The sequence below is a fragment of the Populus trichocarpa genome, chromosome 18, assembly GCF_000002775.5.
Source record: "Populus trichocarpa isolate Nisqually-1 chromosome 18, P.trichocarpa_v4.1, whole genome shotgun sequence".
NCBI classification, from domain to species: Eukaryota; Viridiplantae; Streptophyta; class Magnoliopsida; order Malpighiales; family Salicaceae; genus Populus; species Populus trichocarpa.
Window position 1 is genome coordinate 15,367,580 of NC_037302.2, and position 24,702 is coordinate 15,392,281.

At 34.0% G+C, this 24,702-nt stretch overlaps 4 protein-coding genes across 5 annotated transcripts in view; 3 read left to right on the forward strand and 1 right to left on the reverse strand.

The window, feature by feature from the left end:
* The window catches only part of LOC18110927 (uncharacterized), a 93,235-nt gene that overhangs the window by 41,962 nt on the left and 26,571 nt on the right, over positions 1–24,702 (forward strand). The gene's annotated exons all lie outside the window — the stretch shown is intronic.
* On the forward strand, positions 2,904–5,835 carry LOC112325462 (uncharacterized). Of its 2 annotated transcripts, none has more exons than XM_052449263.1 (3): positions 2,904–2,969; positions 4,533–4,828; positions 4,984–5,835. In XM_052449263.1, the coding sequence occupies exons 1-3, from the start codon at positions 2,918–2,920 to the stop codon at positions 5,218–5,220; spliced, it is 585 nt and encodes a 194-aa protein (XP_052305223.1). In that variant the 5' UTR covers positions 2,904–2,917; the 3' UTR covers positions 5,221–5,835. The 2 variants fall into 2 exon arrangements, with proteins under 2 accessions (XP_052305223.1, XP_024447824.1); XM_024592056.2 differs by lacking the exon at positions 2,904–2,969 and adding an exon at positions 4,005–4,201.
* Positions 11,361–13,191, forward strand: LOC18107927 (disease resistance protein At4g27190). The gene is made up of 4 exons (XM_006370767.3): positions 11,361–11,527; positions 11,588–11,629; positions 11,832–12,901; positions 13,186–13,191. Exons 1-4 carry the CDS (start codon positions 11,392–11,394, stop codon positions 13,189–13,191), a joined length of 1,254 nt encoding a protein of 417 aa, XP_006370829.3. The 5' UTR covers positions 11,361–11,391.
* Positions 14,401–16,808, reverse strand: LOC7484106 (disease resistance protein At4g27190). The gene is made up of 3 exons (XM_052448883.1): positions 16,247–16,808; positions 14,969–16,041; positions 14,401–14,623 (listed from the first exon to the last, which is right to left on the reverse strand). Exons 1-3 carry the CDS (start codon positions 16,806–16,808, stop codon positions 14,618–14,620), a joined length of 1,641 nt encoding a protein of 546 aa, XP_052304843.1. The 3' UTR covers positions 14,401–14,617.

Sequence of the window (24,702 nt, forward strand, 5' to 3'; positions counted from 1 at the left end):
ATCCCCTTGCTGTATTTCTCTTCCATTATCAGGGTCTTCATCAATTCTCCCTTCGAGAAATCACAGTCACCGAATCTAACTTCTTTGAAGAAATCACCACTTCATCAGATCCTTGATCATACGGAACCCAACTGTTCCCTTGTGCCGTCATCCTGCTAGCCTTCAACTGTTTCATTACAAACTGCTATATATACGAAAATAGTACCGTATGGATAATCCTTCCACTAAGCAAGTTCCCAGGAAAGATTGGAGGGGTCACACTGGTCCCGCTTAAAACCCAATCTCCTAGACAGAACTTCTTAGGCCATATCTATCCATCGTACTGTCTTTCCGTATATACAACCATTTGCTAGCTTTGTCCCGGCTTTCCTTTACAAGTGATCTGGAATATACTGGTTTAATACATGATTTCTCAACATCTGGCGAGACTACCAGTGCTTAGATTCGTCAAGATTGGTCTTCATCAGTTTTCACTCTTCACCTCAAATTATCCACTTGATCGAGTGTCCAGAGTGTCCCAATTTTGCCTTCCCTTCAAGGCAATTAAAATTTCTCCCCATTTAGTAGTTGCACATATAATTGGGTAAACATGTGCACCTTCTTCTTCTTCATCTCCATTGACCACCATGATGACCTTTAGATGCCTCCTGATCGGGCAATCTCTTTTGTTAATTCACCACCGCCATTATTTGTCTCAAATCTCAAAGATCGGACCGTATCATTGCATCCGGAACGATCAAATTAGCTGGAAACAAGTCTGAAATCGTCCAAATCGCATTTCAGACGGATAAGATTTGATCAAAACAATTCTGGCCTGATCAACGGCTCAGATTCAATCTCAGATCCGGTTGCACGTAGACTCCGCTTCACAGAATCCTAACCCTCGGCTCGGCTACAAAACGGCTCGGCTCAACTCGGCTCGGCCCCGCTTGGCTCGCGGCTAGTGACGTGGCCGGTGGGTCCCACTGTGATGACGTGTCTGCTGACTGGACGCTGACATGCCATGCTGACTGTGCATGCTGACATCTCCATTACATCATGCTGATGTCATCATGGCCATGCTACTGTACATGATGATGTCACAATTACATCATGCTAATGTCATCCCTGGCATGTCTACTATTCATGCTGACGTCACTTTTATGTCATGCTGATGTCATTCATATCCGGGTCAGTCACATGGGTCGGGTCAACTGGTATTCGGGTCGGGTCAACTCATCCGGGCGAAGAAGACGCGTGGGCGCGTCTGCGCGCGTGGGTAGACGCCTTGCCGGAGAGTGATGGAGAGTGCGGCCATGTCCGACGTCCGATTTTGACGCCGTTTTCACCAGTGGCTCCGTCTCTTCCTCCTCTACACAGTGGTATGGTCAAAACACAAGTTTGACAACTTTCATTTTTGAGCAAAATCAAACACCCCTTTAAACCATCAGCTCTGATACCAATTGTTGGGGATTCCGGCTCCCCCATGCGCGGACCGGGGGTGTACTGATAGTTGCTCATAGGAGGCTAGAAGCACACTGCTACAATATTTTACGTGGTTCGGCAAAACCGCCTACATCCACGGGAGAGAGTCCATTTTATTAGAGATTAGAGAAAGGATATACATGGAGGAGGAGGATCACTTCACTCAAACTCTACTCCCAGCTCTCATTGCTGCACTTGCAGCTGCTGCAATGGCAGCAAGGCTGCTGCCATTGCAGCTCTCTACTTTCACTCTATTCTCTTCACATTCTCACACACTCTCTTCTCAGTTTGCTCTACTCTCTTGCTGCCTATTTATAGGCAAGAATAGTGCCACCAGCTCCAACACTTCTTCAACAAAGGTGGCTGCCAACTCCAGCTCTTCTTCAACAATGGTGGCTGCCAACCTTTGACATCTTGGATGGGTGCACATGGTTGGTGCAACTCCAGCTGCAGCTGCTGCAATTGTCAATGGTTGTTGCACATTAATGGCAACCAACCCAACATAATTTTCATTGCCTTGCAAGGTGTTTGCACTTTTCCAATTTTCTTGTCGCTGCTGTTGTCCATTAACTCTCATATTTCTTGACTTATATGTTAGTAAAATGATTAATGTTTCAATTTTGATGCCTGCATATATCAGGATAAAATACAGCATTAGTATTGTTGCTGACAAGGGTCTGAAAAAGCCTCTCTATACTTCAGAACGTTTGAAGAAGGGGGAAGTTCTGTATTTAGAAACACATTCATGCAGGTATCCCTCTTTTTTTTCTCTTTTGTGCTTTCTAACTTGATACTGCACGTAGGTTTTGGAGGCACATTTTATTGTCTTATAGTAAAATTGCTTTAGCTTCAGTATTGTATGGTTTTCATTTCTTTCTATAACTTGCTTTTTTGTCTTAATAGTAAAATTGCTTTAGCTTCTGTATTGTATGATTTTCATTTATTTCTATAACCTGCTATAAGTTGCCACAGAATTTCTTGATGATGACTTCTGTAATTTCAGGCATTATTTGTTTTCTTGTTTGCTCATGCATAGAAAACAAAATTATATTTTTTTATATATGTAAAATATTTAGTAAACGGGCTTTTTTTTTGTTCAAGTCTGAGGTATTGAAATCATGAAGTTCATCTGGTGAATTCTTAGTGATGTTCTGATTCTGAATTTTTGATTTCTTATGTGAAGATACGAGCTCTGTTTTACAGGAGAGAAAATGGGAAAGTGACACAGGCTTCTCACTCAGGTGCATGAAGAGACAGATAAGTTCCAGAGTCACCACCCACATTCCTCAAACGGTGAGAAGCACGACTGTGATAATGTTATTATTGATGTATTCCGGTGGTCTCGCTGTCAGAAACCACAACCGCAGAAGGTCACGCAGTCAGTTTTTATTTTTGATTTTTTATATAGGTCGCAACAAAAGACATAAAGGCATAGCAAGTTCAAGTTCAAGCAATGTTAATGGAGGATGATACAGAGAATGGGACTGGAGGAGTAGTGCAGCCTGGTGCAGGAGCTAATTCTATAGTTCCCAAAACTAATTAAATTTGTCTTTCTCAGTTTCTATAATCCTGAAATTCATTGTTTTTTCTTTTTCATTTCTTTACTGTTTTTAATTTTTTTTTATTTCAGTTTCAACCTTCCCTTTTACAATTAATGCAACTTCCATTAATTTTCATTCAATATTTTGACCATTTTGGCATCATGCTGACAAGTATTGATCGCAGTAACGAATTTGAGACAACATAAACAAAGCACCCAAAGCTTGAGGTTTAAAGCAATTATAGTCCTTATAGTTTGTACACATTACATAATTAATCCTTATAGTATAATCAATAACTAATTAGTCCTTATCATTTAAGAGATTATAAAAGCAATGATTGGCCAATGACCAATGGTGACCATCTTCAATTTAATATTATTATTTTTTCTCAAAATCTCACTTCCTTCTATTTTTTTTCTTTTTCTAATTTCTCAAAAAATAAATAAAGAAAACATATAGAATTGATGAAAGAACTAAATTATTAAGGATTTAAATAACAAAAAACGTGACGATAATTATTCTTTATAAAAATTAAAAATATTTTATTATATATATTTATAGTAATAACAAAAAACTAGCAATGCAATACAAGAGCACCTTCCTAGTCTGGGCCAGGTCAGCTGTTAGTGACAGACTATAAAAAACAAGTTGGAACACAGCCTGCAGCTTCCCTTTGCTAAAGTTGTAGCTTCCTTTGACTTCTCCAAAGGAAAAACACGATTTTACATTGGTAAAGTTGCTCGCGAATCGCAATGACTCTAATAGCTAGAGCTACTCTTAACATTCTCTTCCACTTGATCTCTCTCAGTATAACTTAATTTGATTTCCTGATTTCCTAAACCTTTCTGGTAATATGATTCAATCGACTCGGTCAACTTGATTAACAATGTTTTAAAGATTGAACACTGGGTGGGTCCACACGTTAACTCACTGAAGTTCAATAATTGGCTTCTCCTTCTTTTGTTGAAGTTTTTAATTATATAAAATAAAATTAAAAGGAACTATGAACTATCCGTAAAGTTGTTCCTTCCTTCCTAGCAACTTCTTTCTTGTCAAACAATACAATTATTTTCCTTTCCACGTCTCATCAGAATGAACTAGCTTAACCTATATTCTTCTCTGATCTGTGCTTCTTGTTCATCTTCTTCTGAATACTGCCCCAGCAAGCCAGCACTTGAAGAACATCATGAATCCAGGTATATTATTTAATTTTTTGTTCTTCACATGTTATTATTGTTTGGATCTTTTAAGTGAAAAACAAGTTGTAGAAATTTTATTGAGAAGCTTTGGAGTTAGGATCATTTTCTATAGTTCCAAAACTAAACAAAATTTGTCTTTCTCAGTTTCTATAATCCTTGAATTCATTGTTTTTTCTTTTTCATTTCTTTACTGTTTTTAATTTTTTATTTCAGTTTCAACCTTCCCTTTTACAATTACTGTAACTTCCATTAATTTTCATTCAATATTTTGACCCCGATCGATCCATTTTGGCATCATGTTGACAAATCTTTTTTTTCTTTTCTACAGAGCCACTGATCAAAATGCTTCGACAGAATGATCCAGTTTCGCATCATGTTGACAGATCTTTTGGGGAATATGTTGAAAAGATGGATGATGGTCGCATGAGGTGTAAGTTTTGTAGGCATTTATTTGGCAACGGTACTTCCATTTCGAGGATCAAATTGCATTTAGCAGGAGTGACAGGCCGTGGTGTTAAAATTTGTGGACAAGTGCCTCAAGATGTCCAAGACGCAGCCCTTCCAGCAATTGATGGCCGTCCAGGAAGAAAACGTAAAACTGTAGCAGGCTCAAGAAATAACGAGGTCACTATTGCAATTGATGTCAATACGAAATTTTTATATAAAAACATATAAAAACACGACAAGTGGACAATTTTTATTTTAGATTGCTAGGGAGTCTCTTTTCTGAAGATTACTTCAAAGTTCATTTTTCATTTAATATTTATTTGTATGTACAGGTCCAAAGAAGAAATTGGATAAAAATAATATCAGGATGGACTTTGCTGATGACAAACTTAATTCTAGAGTTTGCATCTGCAGTTTTTGACCAGCTGGGTTATGCACCAATTGGCATGGTGTTGGCATTTGTAGCTTTGCTTCTTGCTACTGCTGAACTCATTTACATGGCACGAAAGGAAATAATGGACCTGTTGCCCTGTTTCCATCGCCCATCGACCAGTACTTCCGCACCTTGAGAGCCTGTTGGCACTATTACTGAGTATTTTGGATTGGTTGGTGCTGTCTGGCAATGCTTTTATTCGACTGTGGAGTATGTATATGCTCGACAGAAGAAAGATAATCCAATTAAGATGTGTCTTCTGCCTTTTATTTTTTTATTATGTGTGGTATTTTCCAAATTAATTAAAAATTAGTTTCATTGACAAGAGTGCTTAGGAACGGTATATTTTCTTAACTAAAGGAATGGCAGTGTTTTGTTTTAAGGACTATATATTTTTTAGTGGAATGTGTCGAAGACTTTGACACAGGATATGATCTCGTCTTCTTATTGTTTTAAATTTCTTGCAGCTCTATATCAATTCTGGTCTTTAACATCTTAATTACAATTTCTTGCAGTTCCTACATCACGAGAGCCAATGACCATCGATCTTTAATTTGAATAAAGCCTATTTCTTATCTCTTCATCATGGAAGAAAAAAGGGAATTTCTTGGCTAATGTTTGGTTATTGTTTTGCAGTAGAAAGAGATAAGGAAGATAAATGGGATATATTTCCTTGTATTTTTTATTTTAAAAATATAGAAATTTATTAAAAACCTATAGTAAAATATATATTTATTTTATGTTTTTGTTTTTTGTTTTTTGTTTTTATGTTTTTTCTATTCTGATATTGTAATTAAATGCTACTTTGCTTTTGTTTATGTAACGCTATTAATTCCCAAAGAGAAGCTAATATTTGCTGCTCAAAACTTGTGCTTATTGATCATGGCTATTAGGCTATCACTTCCTCCAAATTCTGAGATTCAGACGTCTCTGACCAGCGATCACTTGTTATTGAGGATAGGTTTTGTCCATAAAAAGTAAAGCATGTGCAAAAACACATACAATAACCCAAAAATTTTAATCTTTTTGACACAAAATTAATTAAATCTAACAATTAAATAAAGATTATATTGCTAAGTTTTCAACATTAAACACTTAATTGAAATCATAGCTTCCTTTTCCTCGTTTTTAGAATCCCTGTTCAGAAGGCAATCCTGAAAACTCAGGGTAGGTTAGCTTGATAGGTGAGTATTTAGAATTTTCACTCTTAATATTCTTGTGCTTCCTTTTTCGATGAGCCTTTTTCAGAGCTTCAAAATTGGGGTTGGTTGTATAGTTTTTTTCAAAATAGCAAAATTAAAGGTGAAAAGCAACTTGCTTTGACTCACGTCTACACGTTGTATAGTTTTTTTTCAAAAAAAAAAAGTCATAAATCAAAAGGTTTATATAAATATTTAATTAAATAAATTGATAATTAGATAATCATATGTATAAATAAATAAATAAAATTATTAACAATAAATAAAAGCAAAATTAAAAAAATTGAGACATAAATATGGATAAAGGGATTTGATCTTATAACATGAAACATTTACTCGGTTGTATTTACTAAATTTATTTATTAAAAATATTTATTTATAAAATCAAACGATAATAAAAATAGACACACATTAAACTAATTGATCCTTATTTTGGGTAAGAGAGAAAAAATAAGAGGAAAAAGAGACGACCACCGTCAATAAATTACAAATCGATTATCCACCATCACCTGTTACACCATGAGGAAGGGAACGTAACAACGCTTCCAACAACACGATGCAAGGGCAAGTTTGGCCACCATGAGGTGCCTCATGCGCCATCCAAATGATGTGGATGCCCTCCATGCGTTGGCATGTAAAGAGCACGTGGCAGTAGTTTTTTCGAATAAAAAATCAATTATTCAATGTAAAAGATCAAAAATAAATTGATGATAATCACAAAACCAATCTTTAAAAAAAATAATGTTGAACAATTAAACAAAAAAAGAAAATGAACAATAAAATTAAATAATATTTAATTTTAAATTTCGCACAACCAAATTTTAGATCAAAAGATGGCTAAATTGGCCTATTAGACCAGATTTATAATATTAGAATAAATAGTTATAAATTCAGTTTAACCATTTTTAATCATGGTGGGTCATTATTCTATCATATTCTTAGTTGAATAATGTATGACCTCTTACTTGTTCTTAGTTTCCTACAAATTTAGGTTTATTTCAAAAAAATTATATTTTTCTTTGAAATGATTCATATGTGCTGATTTTGAAATTTAATGTAAAATAGGATTCCAACTTTGAAATATTTTAGTATTAGGATCGTTGACACCAGAAACCCAAACAAATCACCCAATAATTAATTGAAATCAATATAGTGGCAAATGCTGTAAATAATTATTAAATAAATCAACCCTGTGTTGATCTAGAAATCGGATAATCCAGGATGTAAACCAGTACAAGATAAAAATAATATGATGACCTGAACAACCGGCCTTGCTCAGACAAAATTAGATGCTCAATTTATTAGATTTATTTTATTAAAATAATATTATTTTAATTTTTAAAAAGAATTAAAGTCTAACTGAAACTGAGTTTAACAGTCGCTGGAGTGTGCAGCTGAACTGAAGGTCATTTCAATAAGGGCTTCTGATGGGATCGAGTGCTTGCTTTCATTCCACAGATATTCTTCTTCTGATAAACTTGACATAAGATGATAATGACAAATCATCTGTATTTTTACAAATCATCAAGGGAATTCCAAAATGAAGTAACATATTATAGATACTTGCATCTTTGATTTCCAATGATCCTGTTAAGTACTGTTTTAACATACTTCATTCTTGCCTTTTGCTCTGTTGCAGAGATTGTTCGCCAAAGAACCATAATCCTCAGTATTAGCATGGTCGATCTTCTATTTCTTGTAACTTAGATTTACCGTAATCTTTCTCGACATCTTCATTTCTTAGAGGTAATCCTCAACCAGCTTTTTCTCCCACGATCCTTAGCTTTCTTCTTTCCACCTCTCAGCTTTTCTCGATTGATTACATGCTTATTTCAAATATGACTTCAACTTTCGATTATGAGCTCGAGTTATATGATCCTTCATCTTGCTTACATGCTATTTTGTTGCCAAGAGAGATCTTAATCATTGTGCTGAAAGGTATTTAAGTAGTTAACTCAAATTTTCTTTATTTGTAGGTCTATGTCCCCCCCCCCCCTCTCTATATAGTCAGATTTTTCATTTAGCTTTGAATTGTAATAATAATTTCGTCCTCGAATTCCATGAACTGAATTTGTTCATATGTTCAAGCTCCTGGTGAAAAAGGATCAATGAATTTGGTGTTCAGGAAATGGTTATCAGATTCCACTCTCTCCAACTGATAAAATATTTGGGGTTGAGTATTGAAAGAAGGTGTTCATAGTTTTATACAGATCAGACTTGACTTTAATTCTGCAATTATCATCCTTCTCTCTGCTTACATCCTTCTTCCTTGACTGATGGGCAGTAACTAGTTGACAGCACAGACTGATATGGACCCATCTCAATGGTGGAGAAGAATGAAGGCCAAGCTATGTGGGAAGCTTTTCTCTCAGACTTTGTTTCAAATGACACCATCACGTACATTTTATATTTAATTTTATTTTTCCTTTATTTTTTAACATCATTAGTTAATGTCAAATTATCATCATCTTATAAACAAAAAGGGTCGTAAATTAAAATGCTTATAATTACTTGAATATATCATAAACCAATCTTCATAAGGTAATAAAATTAAAATCCCTAAACAAAGAGAAAAGGAAAAGAAAATCCAAAACTAAACATAAAAATCCAGAAAAATCAAGTAAAAATAACAAAATTGATTCAAAGAAATCCAATAAAAATTAGTTTTGTAAATGTTATAAAAAAATTTGAGTTTGATTTAAAAATCAAATCCAAAATTATAGTTTTTTATTGTCACTATGTTATCCAGCACAACCATATCTCTCTTTTTGAGCTTTATCATATTCACTAATCCATAAAAATATATATTAGACCGTTTATGTTATCTATTTATGGTATATCCCTGTCTGTCTTATTATGACAAATTACTGTTTAATTGCTCAGAACTTTCAATTTTTATTAGCCTTTCAGTATCATCTTCTGCCTATCAATATACAAAACTCTCTCGCTGTTATTTATATCATAATTCAGACAATATTTCATTTTTCCATCATCAACACCTTTTAACTCGTTTCCTGTGCTTAGTAATCATGTGTTTGTGTACTCAGGAGGGGATTCACCTGCAATATCCTTGATTTACTGGTAAATATATGTCCAGAACTAGAAGATTCTTGCTTTGGGGTCACATTTCCAGTGATTTTGCAGTAATCGCTTCCCTTGGAACTAAGACGTGCAGTGTAGCTTTCTTCAAATAAACAGGATCGAACCCTACAACTTCCCTTCAGCTAATTTCTGGTAAAGGAAGAGTTAATCATGTTTGATAATGCTGTGGATAAATACGGATAATAAAAGTTAATAATATTATCATGCTTGGGTAAAATATAATGACCAGATATGGAGAATTCGCAGGATTCTTGATGTTATATTTCTTTCTTGATTTTTTTGCTTCCTCCATTTGTAGGAAAATTTTAAAGCATGATGATGATGTAGAGCTCTAAAATTATCTAAAGCTGATGTAAACTGAAACTACATTAAAAAATAATGAGTAGAAGAACATAAAATTTTCAAAAGAAATATTCACGCAGAAACTCTAATTCTTAAAAGGTTTATAATTGTTTAAATAAGCTCAAAAACCCAACATAAACAATTAGAAAACCTGAAAATAAAGAAAAGGATAATAAACCTTCAATAAACTAGAAAACAATAATTAAGGAAAAATAATTTTTTTAAAACCTACTGCATCAGATGACTGCATAAATTTATTAATTATTAATTGATTAACTAATATACTAAAAAACTAATGCTGTTTTACTGTTCATCATCAACTGTTCATACACACATTTCATTGGTCATTTTCTGCACCCTATGAACTACACTCCCATTTTCCAAAATCTGTTTAGTAATTGAAAAACTTTCTCATATTCATTCTAATATTTATCAAAGTAATAAAACAATAAATTCTAAAATTTATCAAAAGTTTACATAAATTGAAAAGACAACGTGCGATGCACTTACCTATTCCTCAACTGACCAATTCCCTTCAACTACTGACGACCCTGCTCTAGACATCTCTTATGTTTGAGAATCAAAAGATACAATCAGTACCCTCTAATAATTTTATCATAATGTATGTTGTCATACTATTGAAATCTCATTCATATGAATTCATCACCATGTTTTAATTTTATTTTCCGATTATTTTTTTAACTACCTCATTACATGTTTTAGATCAGTTTTCATTCGAGAACACTGTTTATCATTTTATTCGTAAGTAAAGTTATATACTATGGTTTTAAGTGTGGCTTAGCTTATTTAGAAGGGTAAGACATAGTTCTACAACTCTATTGAAGGATAGAAAGCCCTTTTTGAAGGTGACATCGTGCAAATCTTGATCATGGCCATAAATTTGCTGCTGCTACTTCCGTTACGATGATCAAATGGCATTTGTCAGGAGTCCAAGGGCGTGGTGTTACAATTTGTAGACAAGTGCAGAATCTGAAGAGAGGTAGCTCTCTTGAGAGGCCATCAATTAATCAAGCCGACGAGCCTCGAGGAGATTCATCCCCGCCAAAGGATCTATTGTGTCGTGGCCTTGGAAGTTATCATGATCAACTCTGTTCTCCATCTGCAAAAAACGATGTCATTATTGTTAGCACAACACAATCTGACAGCAAGCATTGTGAGAATTCAATGGAGAGATAAGGTTGAAAAAGCTACTGGAGTAATAAGGCAGAACTCTCCTACGATGCTGCCAGTTGATGCCTACAAAAGTGGCACCTTTGCTGGAGAAAAGTTAGGGATAAAGATGCTTCAATGACAACAAATTCAAGTCAGAATGGTAGTCTAACAAGATAAAGAAACTGCTGTGATTCTCCTGAAACTAAAAGGATTCTATGATGATAAATCCGGATGCCACTCCATACCCTTGTCCATGCAGAACAAGATAACTGCTATCAAACTGTATAGAAGATAATCCCTAGTCATTAGCTTTTAGAATCCTTGTAAATGTCCTCTTCAGTACTCTTTAAATACCCTGCCACCATCATTGTAAAACTATCGAGTGATTTATTGCTGTAAGTTCTATCAAGCATTGTATGCTCACGTTCTTCATAAATAAAAAATAGCAAAACAGAGAAAGTCTCCACACACATCTACTATTTTCTTCTATTATGGATGATGTGCAGAACATAGTTAGAGAGAAAACAGAACCAGTAGCTACTATGTTGGAGCAAAGCTATGCAATATTTAATAAATTGGCAGGTGATGATGGAAGGATACAAGTGGGAGTTCAGGCCATGGAACAAGGTGCAGAGGAAGAGTTAATTTGTTCGCATCCAGAAGCAGGAAGTGGCATGGAAAACACCTGTGAAGGATTTATTCAGCATGTTGACAGAAATGTCTCCCCAGGTAAATTATTTGTACCTCATCGTCTTTTTTTTTTTTTTTATCTTACCATTTCGTTTTTCACATGGAACTATTGTTTGAATCTTTGGAGTTAGGATCATTAATAGTTTCAATCAATTGGTCTTTCTTGGTTTATATAATCCATGCTTTATGGTGTTCAAGCTAAATTGATCCTAAACCTATTTTCCTTCCCACGTCTCATCAGAACGAGCTACATTAATGGAGAACAGTAGTGGAAGATTAGTGCAGTCCGGCACAAGTGCCAGCTCTACAAAGCTAGTGGGTCGAGCATTTGAACAGAATATGAAGGTGATACGGTCTTGGTTAATGGATGATGAAATCTCAACCATTGGCATTTACGGAATGGGGGGAGTTGGTAAAACAACATTGCTGCAACATATCCGCAATGAGCTTCTAGAAAGACAAGATATTTCTCGTAGTGTTTACTGGGTGAATGTGCCTCAAGGTTTCAAGATTGAAGAATTGCAAGATCTTATTGCTAAATATCTTCATTTAGATCTTTCAAGCAAAGATAATGATCTGTCTAGAGCTGTCAAACTGGCTAAAGAACTAGCGAAGAAACAAAAATGGATTCTCATTTTAGATGATTTGTGGAACTTTTTTGAGCCACAAGAAATAGGGATTCCTATCCCATTGGAAGGATCCAAGCTCATTATGACAACTCGATCAGAAATTGTTTGTCGTCAGATGAATAGCCAAAACAATATAAGAGTGGATGCTCTTTCTGATGAAGAATCCTGGACCTTGTTCACGGAGAGGCTTGGACAAGACATACCACTTTCTCCAGAAGTGGAACGAATTGTTGTAGATGTTGCAAGGGAATGTGCTGGTTTGCCTTTGGGAATTGTTACATTAGCAGAAAGTTTGAAGGGAGTGAATGACCTACATGAGTGGAGGACTACATTGAAGAGATTAAAAGAATCAAATTTTTGGGACATGGAAGATCAGATATTCCAGATATTAAGATTGAGTTATGATTGTTTAGATGATTCAGCACAACAATGTTTTGTATATTGTGCATTATTTGATGAACATCATAAGATTGAAAGGGGGGTGTTGATAGATTATTTCATCGAGGAGGGGATAATTAAAGAAATGAGCAGGCAAGCAGCACTTGACAAGGGCCACTCAATTCTTGATAGACTAGAAAATGTTAGCTTATTGGAAAGAATTGATGGTGGTATTGCTGTCAAGATGCATGACTTGCTTAGGGACATGGCCATCCAAATACTGGATGAGTACTCTCTAGTCATGGTAAATTTTACTTTCTATCATTCTCCCCTTTTTTTTTCTTTATATAGTTTAACCACTAATTTTGTTTCTTAATGTATTTGTTTTGATTCTTCTAAATCAAAGTGCTCTTTGGTTATATTAAAATCAATGACGAAGTTTTGTTCACTTCACTGTTATCTTCAACTACTTATCTTTAAAACTAGGAGAATTTCTTTAAAATCTTTAATTTAGATTACTTGGCAGGCTATTTTTCTTAAAATTACTTCAAAATCAATTTTTAATTCAATGCTTATTTGTATCTGCAGGGCTAAAGAAGAAGAAGAGGATGAAATCAGTATAGACTTTGCTGATAACAAACTTAATTCTAGAGATTGCATCTATATTTTTTTATCAACTGAGTTCTGCATGGATATGCTCGTGAGAAGAAAGATAATCCAATCAAGATGTGTCATTTTCTTATTATATATGTGTGGTGATTTCAAAATTAATCAAAAAGTAGAGTGCTTGACAATGGTGGCAGTACATTTTTTGTTTTAAGGACTCCTTTTAGTGGATTTTGTCAAAAGCTTTTGATAATCAAGAATCTCTGCAACATACAACATTCAAGGTAAAATCAATTACATCAGCATATGTATACTTTAATTGGTACTTTTATTTATTTTAATTATTTTTTTATTAGGTGTTATTATTTTTTGTTCGGTTGGGTTTTTATAAAAAAAAATAATCAAACTGGTTTTATTTAAAAAATAAACCAAAACAACCGCTTCAAATTGATCTTTTCCAAAGTGTTTTTATTTGACATTATAAAGCTCCTAAAAAGAAGCTGATCTTCGTGCAAAACGTAATATCATCCATCATGGTCATTAGGCTATCACATTATAAACTAGTTTTATATATATATATATATATATATAATAATCGAGTGGATTTAAAAATAAGGCCAGAGAACCATTAGACTAATGGAAATCTAGCAAAAAGGAACACAAATGTCAGATTTGTATCTGACTGTTCAAAACCCCTGCATTTTTTTCTAATTATAAAATCATTAAAGAACCACCATGTTCTTTAAGGAATGTCAATGTGTTCCATAGCCTTCAGCTTTTTTTTTTCTTTTCAATGACCATCAAATCTCATATGTGATTCTGCATCTTAAGGTCTATTTTCTGGAATCGACATTGTTAGTCTAATTTGCAAACCCGCCCCCAATGATCTTGTTGGGAGCATCTGTCTCAGATTTCTTGAAAATTGCATTCAGCTCTGCAATAGCCTATTGGGATCCTTTTTTCTCGCTGAAGTATGCTTCTTGCTGTGGTTAAATTCTTGACAAGATGAACCAATACCTTTGTACTTCTTTACTTTTATCACTACTCGATATAATAAAAATCTTGTATATAATAAAAGTTACACCCAAACTATAATATAATCATTAATATAATAAAAAATTAAAAATATTACAACAATTTTAATTTTCAACAACCATTCCAAGCAATTCAAATCAATAAGATTTTAGTGTGGCTGAATTCCGTATGAATTGTTTTTTTCCTTTTCAATTATCCGAACTCATGCATCACCCATATCTTGCATACTCATAATAACATAATTCCATGCAATTTACATAACAATTTCATCAATTACTCTCACCCTTTTCTTTTCTTTTTGTCTTGGCCGAAACCCATCAGTAGAATTAAGTTTGTCATCAGCAAAGTCTATCCTGATTTCATCCTCTTCTTTTCTTCTTTAGCCCTGCAAATACAAATAAACATTGAATTAAAAATTGATTTTGAAGTAATTTTTTAAAAAATAGCTTGCCAAGTAATCTAAAATAAAGTTTTTTAAGAAATTCTCCTTGTTCTAAAGATAAGTAGTTGAAGATAACAGGGACATGAGTGAAACTATAATATAAATTGAGTTATGTTATTCATTAAGCAACATAAATAAATAAGTTCTCCCTGATCAATATAGAATCCTGCCTACAAATTCTACAACTTGATCATTGATTTTAATATATCCAAAGAGCACTTTGATGAAACAAAATTAGTGGTTAAACTATAGAAAAAAAAAAGGAGGATGATAGAAAGTAAAGTTTACCATGATTAGAGAGCACTTATCCAGTATTTGGATGGCCATGTCCCTAAGCAAGTCATGCATCTTGACAGCACTACCACCATCAATTCTTTCCAATAAGCAGACATCTTCTAGTCTATCAAGAATTGAGTGGCCCTTGTCAAGTGCTGCTTGCCTGCTCATTTCTTTAATGATCCCCTCCTCGATGAACGACTCTATCAACTCCTTCCTTTTAATCTCATGATGATGATCATCAAATAATGCACAATATATGAAATATTGTTGTGCTAAATCATCTAAACAATCATAACTCAATCTTAATATCTGGAATATCTTATCTTCCATGTCCCAAAAATTTGATTCTTTCAATCTCTTCAATGTAATCCTCCACTCATATAGGTCATCCACTCCCTTCAAACTTTCGGCTAATGTAACAATTCCCAAAGGCAAACCAGCACATTCCATTGCAACATCTGCAGCAATTTGTTCCACTTCTGGAGAAAGTGGTCTGTGTTGTCCAAGCCTCTTCATGAACAAGGTCCAGGATTCTTCATCAGAAAGAGCATCCACTCTTATATTGTTTTGGCTATTCATCCGACGACAAACCATTTCTGATCGAGTTGTCATAATGAGCTTGGATCCTTTCAATGGGATAGGAATCCCCACTTCTTGTGGCTCAAAAGAGTTCCACAAATCATCTAAAATGAGAATCCATTTTTGTTTCTTCACTAGTTCTTTAGCCAGTTTGACAGCTCTAGACAGATCATCATCTTTGCTTGAAAGATCTAAATGAAGATATTTAGCAATAAGATCTTGCAATTCTTCAGTCTTGAAACCTTGAGGCACATTCACCCAGTAAACACTATGAGAAATATCTTGTTTTTCTAGAAACTCCTTGCGGATATGTTGCAGCAATGTTGTTTTACCAACTCCCCCCATTCCGTAAATGCCAATGGTTGAGATTTCATCATCCATTAACCAAGACCGTATCACCTTCATATTCTGTTCAAATGCTCGACCCACTAGCTTTGTAGAGCTGGCACTTGTGCCGGACTGCACTAATCTTCCACTACTGTTCTCCATTAATCTAGCTCGTTCTGATGAGACGTGGGAAGGAAAATAGGTTTCGGATCAATTTAGCTTGAACACCATAAAGCATGGATTATATAAACCAAGAAAGACCAATTGATTGAAACTATTAATGATCCTAACTCCAAAGATTCAAACAATAGTTCCATGTGAAAAACGAAATGGTAAGATAAAAAAAAAAAAAAAAAAGACGATGAGGTACAAATAATTTACCTGGGGAGACATTTCTGTCAACATGCTGAATAAATCCTTCACAGGTGTTTTCCATGCCACTTCCTGCTTCTGGATGCGAACAAATTAACTCTTCCTCTGCACCTTGTTCCATGGCCTGAACTCCCACTTGTATCCTTCCATCATCACCTGCCAATTTATTAAGCATTGCATAGCTTTGCTCCAACATACTAGCTACTGGTTCTGTTTTCTCTCCAACTATGTTCTGCACATCATCCATTATGACATCGTTTTTTGCAGATGGAGAACAGAGTTGATCATGATAACTTCCAAGGCCAAGACACAATAGATCCTTTGGCGGGGATGAATCTCCTCGAGGCTCGTCGGCTTGATTAATTGATGGCCTCTCAAGAGAGCTACCTCTCTTCAGATTCTGCACTTGTCTACAAATTGTAACACCACGCCCTTGGACTCCTGACAAATGCCATTTGATCATCGTAACGGAAGTAGCAGCAGCAAATTTATAGCCACAAAATTTACAGTTGAAACGACCATCATCCAGCTTCTCAACATGATCCCAAAATGGATCATTCGGTCTAGCCATTTCACCGCTTTCTTCTTTGGCCCTTCAAACATCAAATAAAAAATTGTCAAAAGTAACGCATAAAAAATGGATGTTGAATTAATTGGAAATTAAGAACTCAATCTTAAAATGAAATATTAGAGGAAATCATTATTTTTTAAATAAGTAAGCAAAGGAAAAGAGTGCACAGTGCCCTTCAAAGAAAGAAGCCCAGAAGCAAAGGCAGCAAGAAGAAATCCTACAGTTTGTCTACAACCAGCAAACATCCTAGCCGTAAATGTGTTAAAAAAATAAACTGAATCTGTATAATTAAATCAATCATTACATATTAAATAGGCAGGCACTTAACTGTATATTTTCCTAAAGAGATGTACTTTAAGAAGATAAAAAATTATAACAAATATTGAATAATTTTAATAATTGTCAGCAATCTAAAATAAAAATTTGGAAGAAATTCTGCTTGTTTTGAAGATAAGTGGTTGAGGTTGATAGCAATATGAACATGTAAGAACAATGCTAATAATATACTTAAGATCTAATATGATCAATGAACCAATTCTACAACCAAATGGGCACTTTTGTTTGGATGAATCAAAACAAATAATATTAACAATGAATTTGGTATGAACTCTAGAAGGCATGGATTATAAAAACTAAGAAAGATCAATTTATTTATATATTTGGAAACTAATGACGATCCTAACTCCAAAGTTTCTCAATAAGATTTCAACAACCTGTGTTTTACTTAAAAAGATTCAAACAATAGTAACATGTCAAAAACAAAGACAGCAACAAAATGAAGAAGATGAAGTATAAATACTTTACCTGGATTCAAAAGAATCTGAAGCTAATTGTTGAGTGAGGTAACGTGTGGACGCACCCCAATGTTGAAGCTGGAGGAAACGGAGAGTTGCTGCTGGAATGAATCTGCAGCAGAGTTATTTTTGCAGAGGGGACTGTTGTTTGTTCACTAGAGCAGTATGCTGCTGGAGTATGCTCCAGGAGGAAGATAGTATCAAGGAGAAGAAGAGGGAGCAGAGAACGCAAGAGTGAAGAACCAAAATACTGCAGCCGTAATCGGCAGAAGAGGAGGAGGCGCCGGGCAAGGGGAGAAGGAGGAAGGCGTAAATCTGTTAGGATATTTCCTGCTCTGATGCCAAGTTAAAGCATTGATTCGACCATCTCTTCTATTTATACAACTAGGGCAACATATATTAGTTATTGTGTACGATACAACACATGATAAATCTATAAAAGGAAAGTACAACATTTCCTATATTACAACAAATTCCATAATAAAGATGAAGTATAATTACTTTACCAGGATTCAAAAGAATTTAACAAAAGAATCTGAAGCTAATTGTTGAGTGAGGTAACGTGTGGACGCACCCCAATGTTGAAACTCTGGAAAGCTGATTGGAATATGAGAAAGAGTAGTCAAACTAGTCATCTATCAAGCTGACAAGAGGCGCTCAACAGACAAAGAAACCTAGAGAACAACTGTTTTTAAGATAAGTAGTTGAAGTTGATTGCAATATGAACATGTAAGAACAATGCTATAATATGGGTTTTGAGTTCTAAAATAGATTAAGCAGCATATATAATTAAGTTCTACCTGATTGATAAATCTACAATCCTACTTATTAATTCTACAACCATATTAGTGGTAGAAAAACAAGAAAAGAGAGTAGGATTTACCTTGCAAGCAAGAAAGAAGTTGAACTCAAAACGAGATGATTCAATTCAATCAGAAAAGGAAGCACAGATCATGAGAAAGGTTTGAGAAATTTGGATCAATGGTATACAAAGAGAGATCTCTCTTAGTGGAAGACTAGCTATTAAAGCCATTGCATGCGATTTGGTAGCAACTTAATGTTTTTTTCTTTGGAGAAGTCAATAGAAATTGGCGGTAAACAGCAAGCTTATTTTTAGTCAAAAGAAACAAAAAATCCTTGAGTCTAATGAATTAATGAAGATAGAAACTCCAAAGAACATCACTTGGCCAGAAATAACAGTACTACTCGGGTCAGCTGCTAGCATGGATAAACATACGCTACTTGGGGAAATTCCGCACATTTCCTATATCAGCAGGAAAAAAGAGAGAGGAACAATCCATTAGGTTAGGGCAGGAAAAAGGGTAGAAAGAAAAAGCAATGCCCTTCCCATTCTTTCTTTTCTATAAAACTATCTCCTTCCTTGCAAGAGAGGGCTCTGGCATTGCTTCCCATCTGGCACACCATAACTTGGCAGCCCGTCTGGCTTTTGCACATGCACAAAGGAGAGAAAAAGATGCTATGATGACCAATGTCAGTTTTTATATGAGATATGGTTCTCATAAAACTAAAATAAGATGACCAATGTCTACTGAAATTAATTTTGCTAAAGAGAAATTGCAGAAAGATGGTTTCCTTTGATCATGAGCTTGCTTGGAATTGATTTCTATACATGGAAGAAATGCCATTGTGTGTGAAAAAATAAACAACACTAATGAGCTGTAAAACAAAGCATATATAATTAAATCAATCATAAGGAACGAGTACATATTCTACATCTTATTATTAAACAACACTAATGGGATTGTAAGTCGAAGATATTTTTTCCTGGCAGATTAGAGATATTTGGCTGATACATGAGTCTTTCCCCCTTTAATAAATAGAAGAGCTTAGGGGACATGCTACAAAAGATACCAAGAGAACCTTCAAAAAGAGGTTCAGTTATCTCTCCATTATAAATGACATATATATTTTTAAGGCCTTCTTAAGATTGTTGTATTATGTGATTGCCTTATGGCCATGATCAAGGTTTGCACGATGTCACCTTCTGTTTGACAACTTTAGGGGGAGTATGACATAGCTTAGTGACTGGAGACAAGAAGAAGGCGACAATTCTCCTTCACGTAAATCTTCATCATTCGTCAAAGAAGATGGATTAGTCAGAATTAATCTGAATTATTAGTTGATGGTTATCATTCTTCGCTCCACTCCTCGATTTCATTTCACAGGAGTTAAAGATTAGGTACCCTTGTGATTGGAGGATTTTTCTTGGGCATCAGATGGAATGGAAGGGATGTCCTTGGCCATTTGGCGTGCAGTGTGAAGGTGGCGCAGCTGTATGTTTTTCAATTACTAAACAGATTTTGGAAAATGGGAGTGTTGTTCATAGGGTGCAGAAAATGACCAATGAAATGTGTGTATGAACAGTTGATGATGAACAGTAAAACAGCATTAGTTTTTTAGTATATTAGTTAATCAATTAATAATTAATAAATTTATGCAGTCATCTGATGCAGTAGGTTTTAAAAAAATTATTTTTCCTTAATTATTGTTTTCTAGTTTATTGAAGGTTTATTATCCTTTTCTTTATTTTCAGGTTTTCTAATTGTTTATGTTGGGTTTTTGAGCTTATTTAAACAATTATAAACCTTTTAAGAATTAGAGTTTCTGCGTGAATATTTCTTTTGAAAATTTTATGTTCTTCTACTCATTATTTTTTAATGTAGTTTCAGTTTACATCAGCTTTAGATAATTTTAGAGCTCTACATCATCATCATGCTTTAAAATTTTCCTACAAATGGAGGAAGCAAAAAAATCAAGAAAGAAATATAACATCAAGAATCCTGCGAATTCTCCATATCTGGTCATTATATTTTACCCAAGCATGATAATATTATTAACTTTTATTATCCGTATTTATCCACAGCATTATCAAACATGATTAACTCTTCCTTTACCAGAAATTAGCTGAAGGGAAGTTGTAGGGTTCGATCCTGTTTATTTGAAGAAAGCTACACTGCACGGCTTAGTTGTAAGGGAAGCGATTACTGCAAAATCACTGGAAATGTGACCCCAAAGCAAGAATCTTCTAGTTCTGGACATATATTTACCAGTAAATCAAGGATATTGCAGGTGAATCCCCTCCTGAGTACACAAACACATGATTACTAAGCACAGGAAACGAGTTAAAAGGTGTTGATGATGGAAAAATGAAATATTGTCTGAATTATGATATAAATAACAGCGAGAGAGTTTTTTATATTGATAGGTAGAAGATGATACTGAAAGGCTAATAAAAATTGAAAGTTCTGAGCAATTAAACAATAATTTGTCATAATAAGACAGACAGGGATATACCATAAATAGATAACATAAATGGTCTAATATATATTTTTATGGATTAGTGAACATGATAAAGCTCAAAAGGAGAGATATGGTTGTACTGATAATAAAAAAACTATAACTTAATTTGGATTCAATCGTTTAAATCAAATTCAAATTTTTACTTGATGTTTCTGGATTTTTATGTTTAGTTTTGGATTTTCTTTTCTTTTTCTCTTTGTTTAGGGATTTTAATTTTATTACCTTATAAAGATTGGTTTATGATATATTTAAGTAATTATAAGCCTTTTAAAGCGACAGGTTGCATTAGACTTTTATTTGAGAGTGAGACTACTAATTTACGACCCTTTTTGTTTATAAGATGATGGTAACTTGACATTAACTAATGATGTTAAGAAATAAAGGAAAAATGAATTTAAATATAAAATGTACGTGATGGTGTCATTTAAAACAAAGTCCGAGAGAAAAGCTTCCCACATAGCTTGTAAACCCCGAATAAACATAGGATCGTAGAAAAAGAAAAAAAAAAAACCTTGATGAGTAATGAAGACTCAATATAAAAAGAAATGAATAAATAATAGAAATAATAACAAATACAATGTGTAAGGGAGAGAATGATCTCCATATATAAATTTAAAGGTATGGTGGAAGTCAAAATGAGGGTTACGAATTTTGGATTAAAATTTGTAATGTTAGCGAAAACGAAGAAGAGTCTCAACAAATAAATAGATTATTTTTTATAAATCAATGATGGATGTGGTAATATTGAATTTATTGAGTATAAATTAAGGGGAAATGTTATGAGAATCTAAGTAAATAAAGTAATGCATGAAATTCAGATGTTAGCGTAAAAGACACTAATTGTTTAGTTTTATGTTATTGATAATATATCTCAATCCGACCATTGGATCGGGCTGAAATTTTATAAGAGATCTCTAGACTTATTGTTTTATCTTAGGTTAAAATTTCATGTCAATCAGAGTTTGAGAAGGTTTTACGAAAGTACTCAAAATCGGGTAAATTGGGAAGGCTTTATGAGAACATGACACAAGGGGCATTAATAAGGGCATTTTGGTAATTATATAAAACAATATTCCCTTCTCCTCCTTTAAAGACAACCCACGTCCTCTGCAAAGGTAGAAAACAGGAGGGAGACCATTTTTCTCCCATTTTCTTCATCTCTTCTCCATTTCTTCAAGCTAAATCAAAAGGGAGTATTCTTGGAAGAATTATATCCAAGAAAACAAATCAAGTGGCTATACTTAGAGAGTTATAAAGCTTGGGAAAAACAAAGAGTAGAAGCTGGAACTTGAAAGAGGAGGACATGAGTTTTGTAGATTTTTGCAAGAACTCATTGAAATAAGTTAAAGTAACAAAGGTAAGGAAAATACCCTCAAGTAATTTCATATTTCTCTCTTGTTCTTGTATGAGGAGAAGAAAACCTCCAAGTTTAAAATTCTAGGGTTCATGTAAATATTTTGGGGGAATAATTATTCTTGTGAATTTCGAGATTAATTGCATGATAATGGCTTGATTTGCAGAAAAATAGAAGGAATAAGTTGATTTGAAACTATGGGTTTTGGGATGACAACAAGCCAAGAACTTCGGCAGCCATATCTTGGCTTTCCACCGTTGGATTAGGTTTCTTTTTGGATATATTATTATGCTCAATGTCACCTACATTCTGACCAGAGGGATTGTCAATAGCAGGCTTCGTTTGAGGGCTGTCACTGGAGGAACATTTCTGGAAAATCACCCTTCAAGACAACCTCGTTTGTCGGTTGTTATATCATCTTTTTACCGTTGGATTGCTCTGTATTGTGGATATGTTGTTCATCCAGATGTTATATAAATTCGAAATGGTTAAGATCAGAAATAACCACTCCTACCAGAAATTGTACTTCCTGAATAGTAGGTCTCCAATTTTCAAGTCAGTTTGGTATTGTTCTGATATAGGAAGATTTAACCATTTGATGTATGTTAACTTTGGATATGTTATTCTAATGATGATGATGTATAATTCCACCATTTGGATTTATTGAATTCTAAATTTACAGAATGATGTTTTAAATTTGGTTTGAGAAATATTGAATGAGAATATGATGTTTAACATAAAAAGTATGTTTTGGGACTAAGGATAATTGTAATGGGTTTAATGATGATGGAAGTGTTTGAGAATTGTTTGTGTTGTATTTAGGTCATGTTTGATGTGTTGATAAGTGATGGTATAGTTAAATTCTATTAAAAAAAAATAGTTGTGGATTAATACTTTGGTTGTGTTGGAATGGGAAACATGATATGAGAAAGTATGTTGGGATAGATTGAAACAAACTTTGGAAAATTAACCCCTATTATGGCTGGCCATGTGAGTTAAATAGGCGCTGAAATGTTTGGTAAATTACGTGTCTTGATGAAGAAATGAATGAGAAATCATGGTAAGGGATGTTGTAAATTGAATTATGATATAAGGAATCATTTTGAGTATGCTTTGAAAAATAAAACAAAAATTAGCACGTGTAGTCATTGCTGGAATTTAAGTTAAATTACATTGTTTGGTGATAGATTAAATGTCTTGGGACATTAGAAAAATATCGGTAACCAAAAGTCATATCCTTTGGACATTGAAAATCATTGATGAAGAATCAAGTTAAATGGATGTTAAATGTTAATGTAAATGAATGTAAATTTAATGAAATGAAGTGATAAATAAAAAAGAGTTTATCCATGAACTTGTTACGAAAGTAAATGGGTATGTGAATTAATAAATTTGATGAATGGATCAGAAAGACTTGAGTACTGATTCGGGATGTTCAATTGGAATGTAGGAGAAGCATTCAGAGTAGTACATGACTTCTCGAGAACATGTATAACAAGAGTTCAAGGTAAGGGTCGCCCCCTTGCTTCTTTAAATCATTTAAATTCTTGCAATGCTAGTATGTGATAGACATTATGCATATTTTGTACTACTGTGTATCATGAGAATTATTGCTATGTGAACATTGCCTATGGGTAGTATAAATATTGTTGCGTGAAAGTTACCAACAAGTAGGAGAAATATTATTATTGTGTGAACATTGCCAATTAGTAAGAAATGTTATTGTTATGTGAATATTGCTAACAAGAAGGAGAAATACTATTATTATTATGTGAATGCTGCCAATGAGTAGGAAATACTATTATTATGTAAATGTCATCAACAGGAAGGAAATATTATCGTTGTGAGTGTTGCTGATGAGAAGGAGAATATTATTATTTTGAAAACATTGCCTACAGGCAGGAAAAATATTATCGTGAAAATATTGCCTATAAGTAGGAAAATAAAAAAATAAAAATAAATAAATATTATTTCCATGGGAATGATTGATAAGATTAGCTTTGGTTAATGGCATCCAAGTTGGGATGACCGGGAATGATTGATGAGATTAGCCTCGACTAATTATATTCGTGTTAAGATGACCGGGAATGATTCATAAGAAGTAGCTTTACATTCGTGTTAGGATGTCTAGGAATAATTCATAAGAGTAACTTTGCATTCGTGTTAAGATGACTGGGAATGATTCATAAGAAGTAGCTTTATATTTAGGATGTCTAGGAATGATTCATAAGAGTAACTTTGCATTCGTGTTGGGATGACCAGGAATAATTGATGAGATTAGTTTGACTAATAATAATACCCACGTTGAAATAACTGGGTCTAAATCAAGTAGTCAACTCCAGGCAAAGAGTTTAACTGATATAAATGAGCATCCAATTACAAAAATTAAGAATGTCTAAAATGATTCACGATGATCACCAGAAAT

Bases quoted from the DNA above. Each gene is read 5' to 3' on its own strand.
- LOC112325462 (XM_052449263.1), top strand. From the start codon at position 2,918: ATGTTAATGGAGGATGATACAGAGAATGGGACTGGAGGAGTAGTGCAG. The intron at 2,970-4,532 runs GTGCAGGAGCTA...TCTTTTCTACAG, and splicing joins TGGAGGAGTAGTGCAGCCTG to AGCCACTGATCAAAATGCTT. The intron at 4,829-4,983 runs GTCACTATTGCA...TTGTATGTACAG, and splicing joins CAGGCTCAAGAAATAACGAG to GTCCAAAGAAGAAATTGGAT.
- LOC18107927 (XM_006370767.3), top strand. From the start codon at position 11,392: ATGGATGATGTGCAGAACATAGTTAGAGAGAAAACAGAACCAGTAGCT. The intron at 11,528-11,587 runs GTGCAGAGGAAG...TGGAAAACACCT, and splicing joins AGTTCAGGCCATGGAACAAG to GTGAAGGATTTATTCAGCAT. The intron at 11,630-11,831 runs GTAAATTATTTG...ACGTCTCATCAG, and splicing joins TGACAGAAATGTCTCCCCAG to AACGAGCTACATTAATGGAG.
- LOC7484106 (XM_052448883.1), bottom strand. From the start codon at position 16,808: ATGGCTAGACCGAATGATCCATTTTGGGATCATGTTGAGAAGCTGGAT. The intron at 16,042-16,246 runs GTAAATTATTTG...ACGTCTCATCAG, and splicing joins TGACAGAAATGTCTCCCCAG to AACGAGCTAGATTAATGGAG.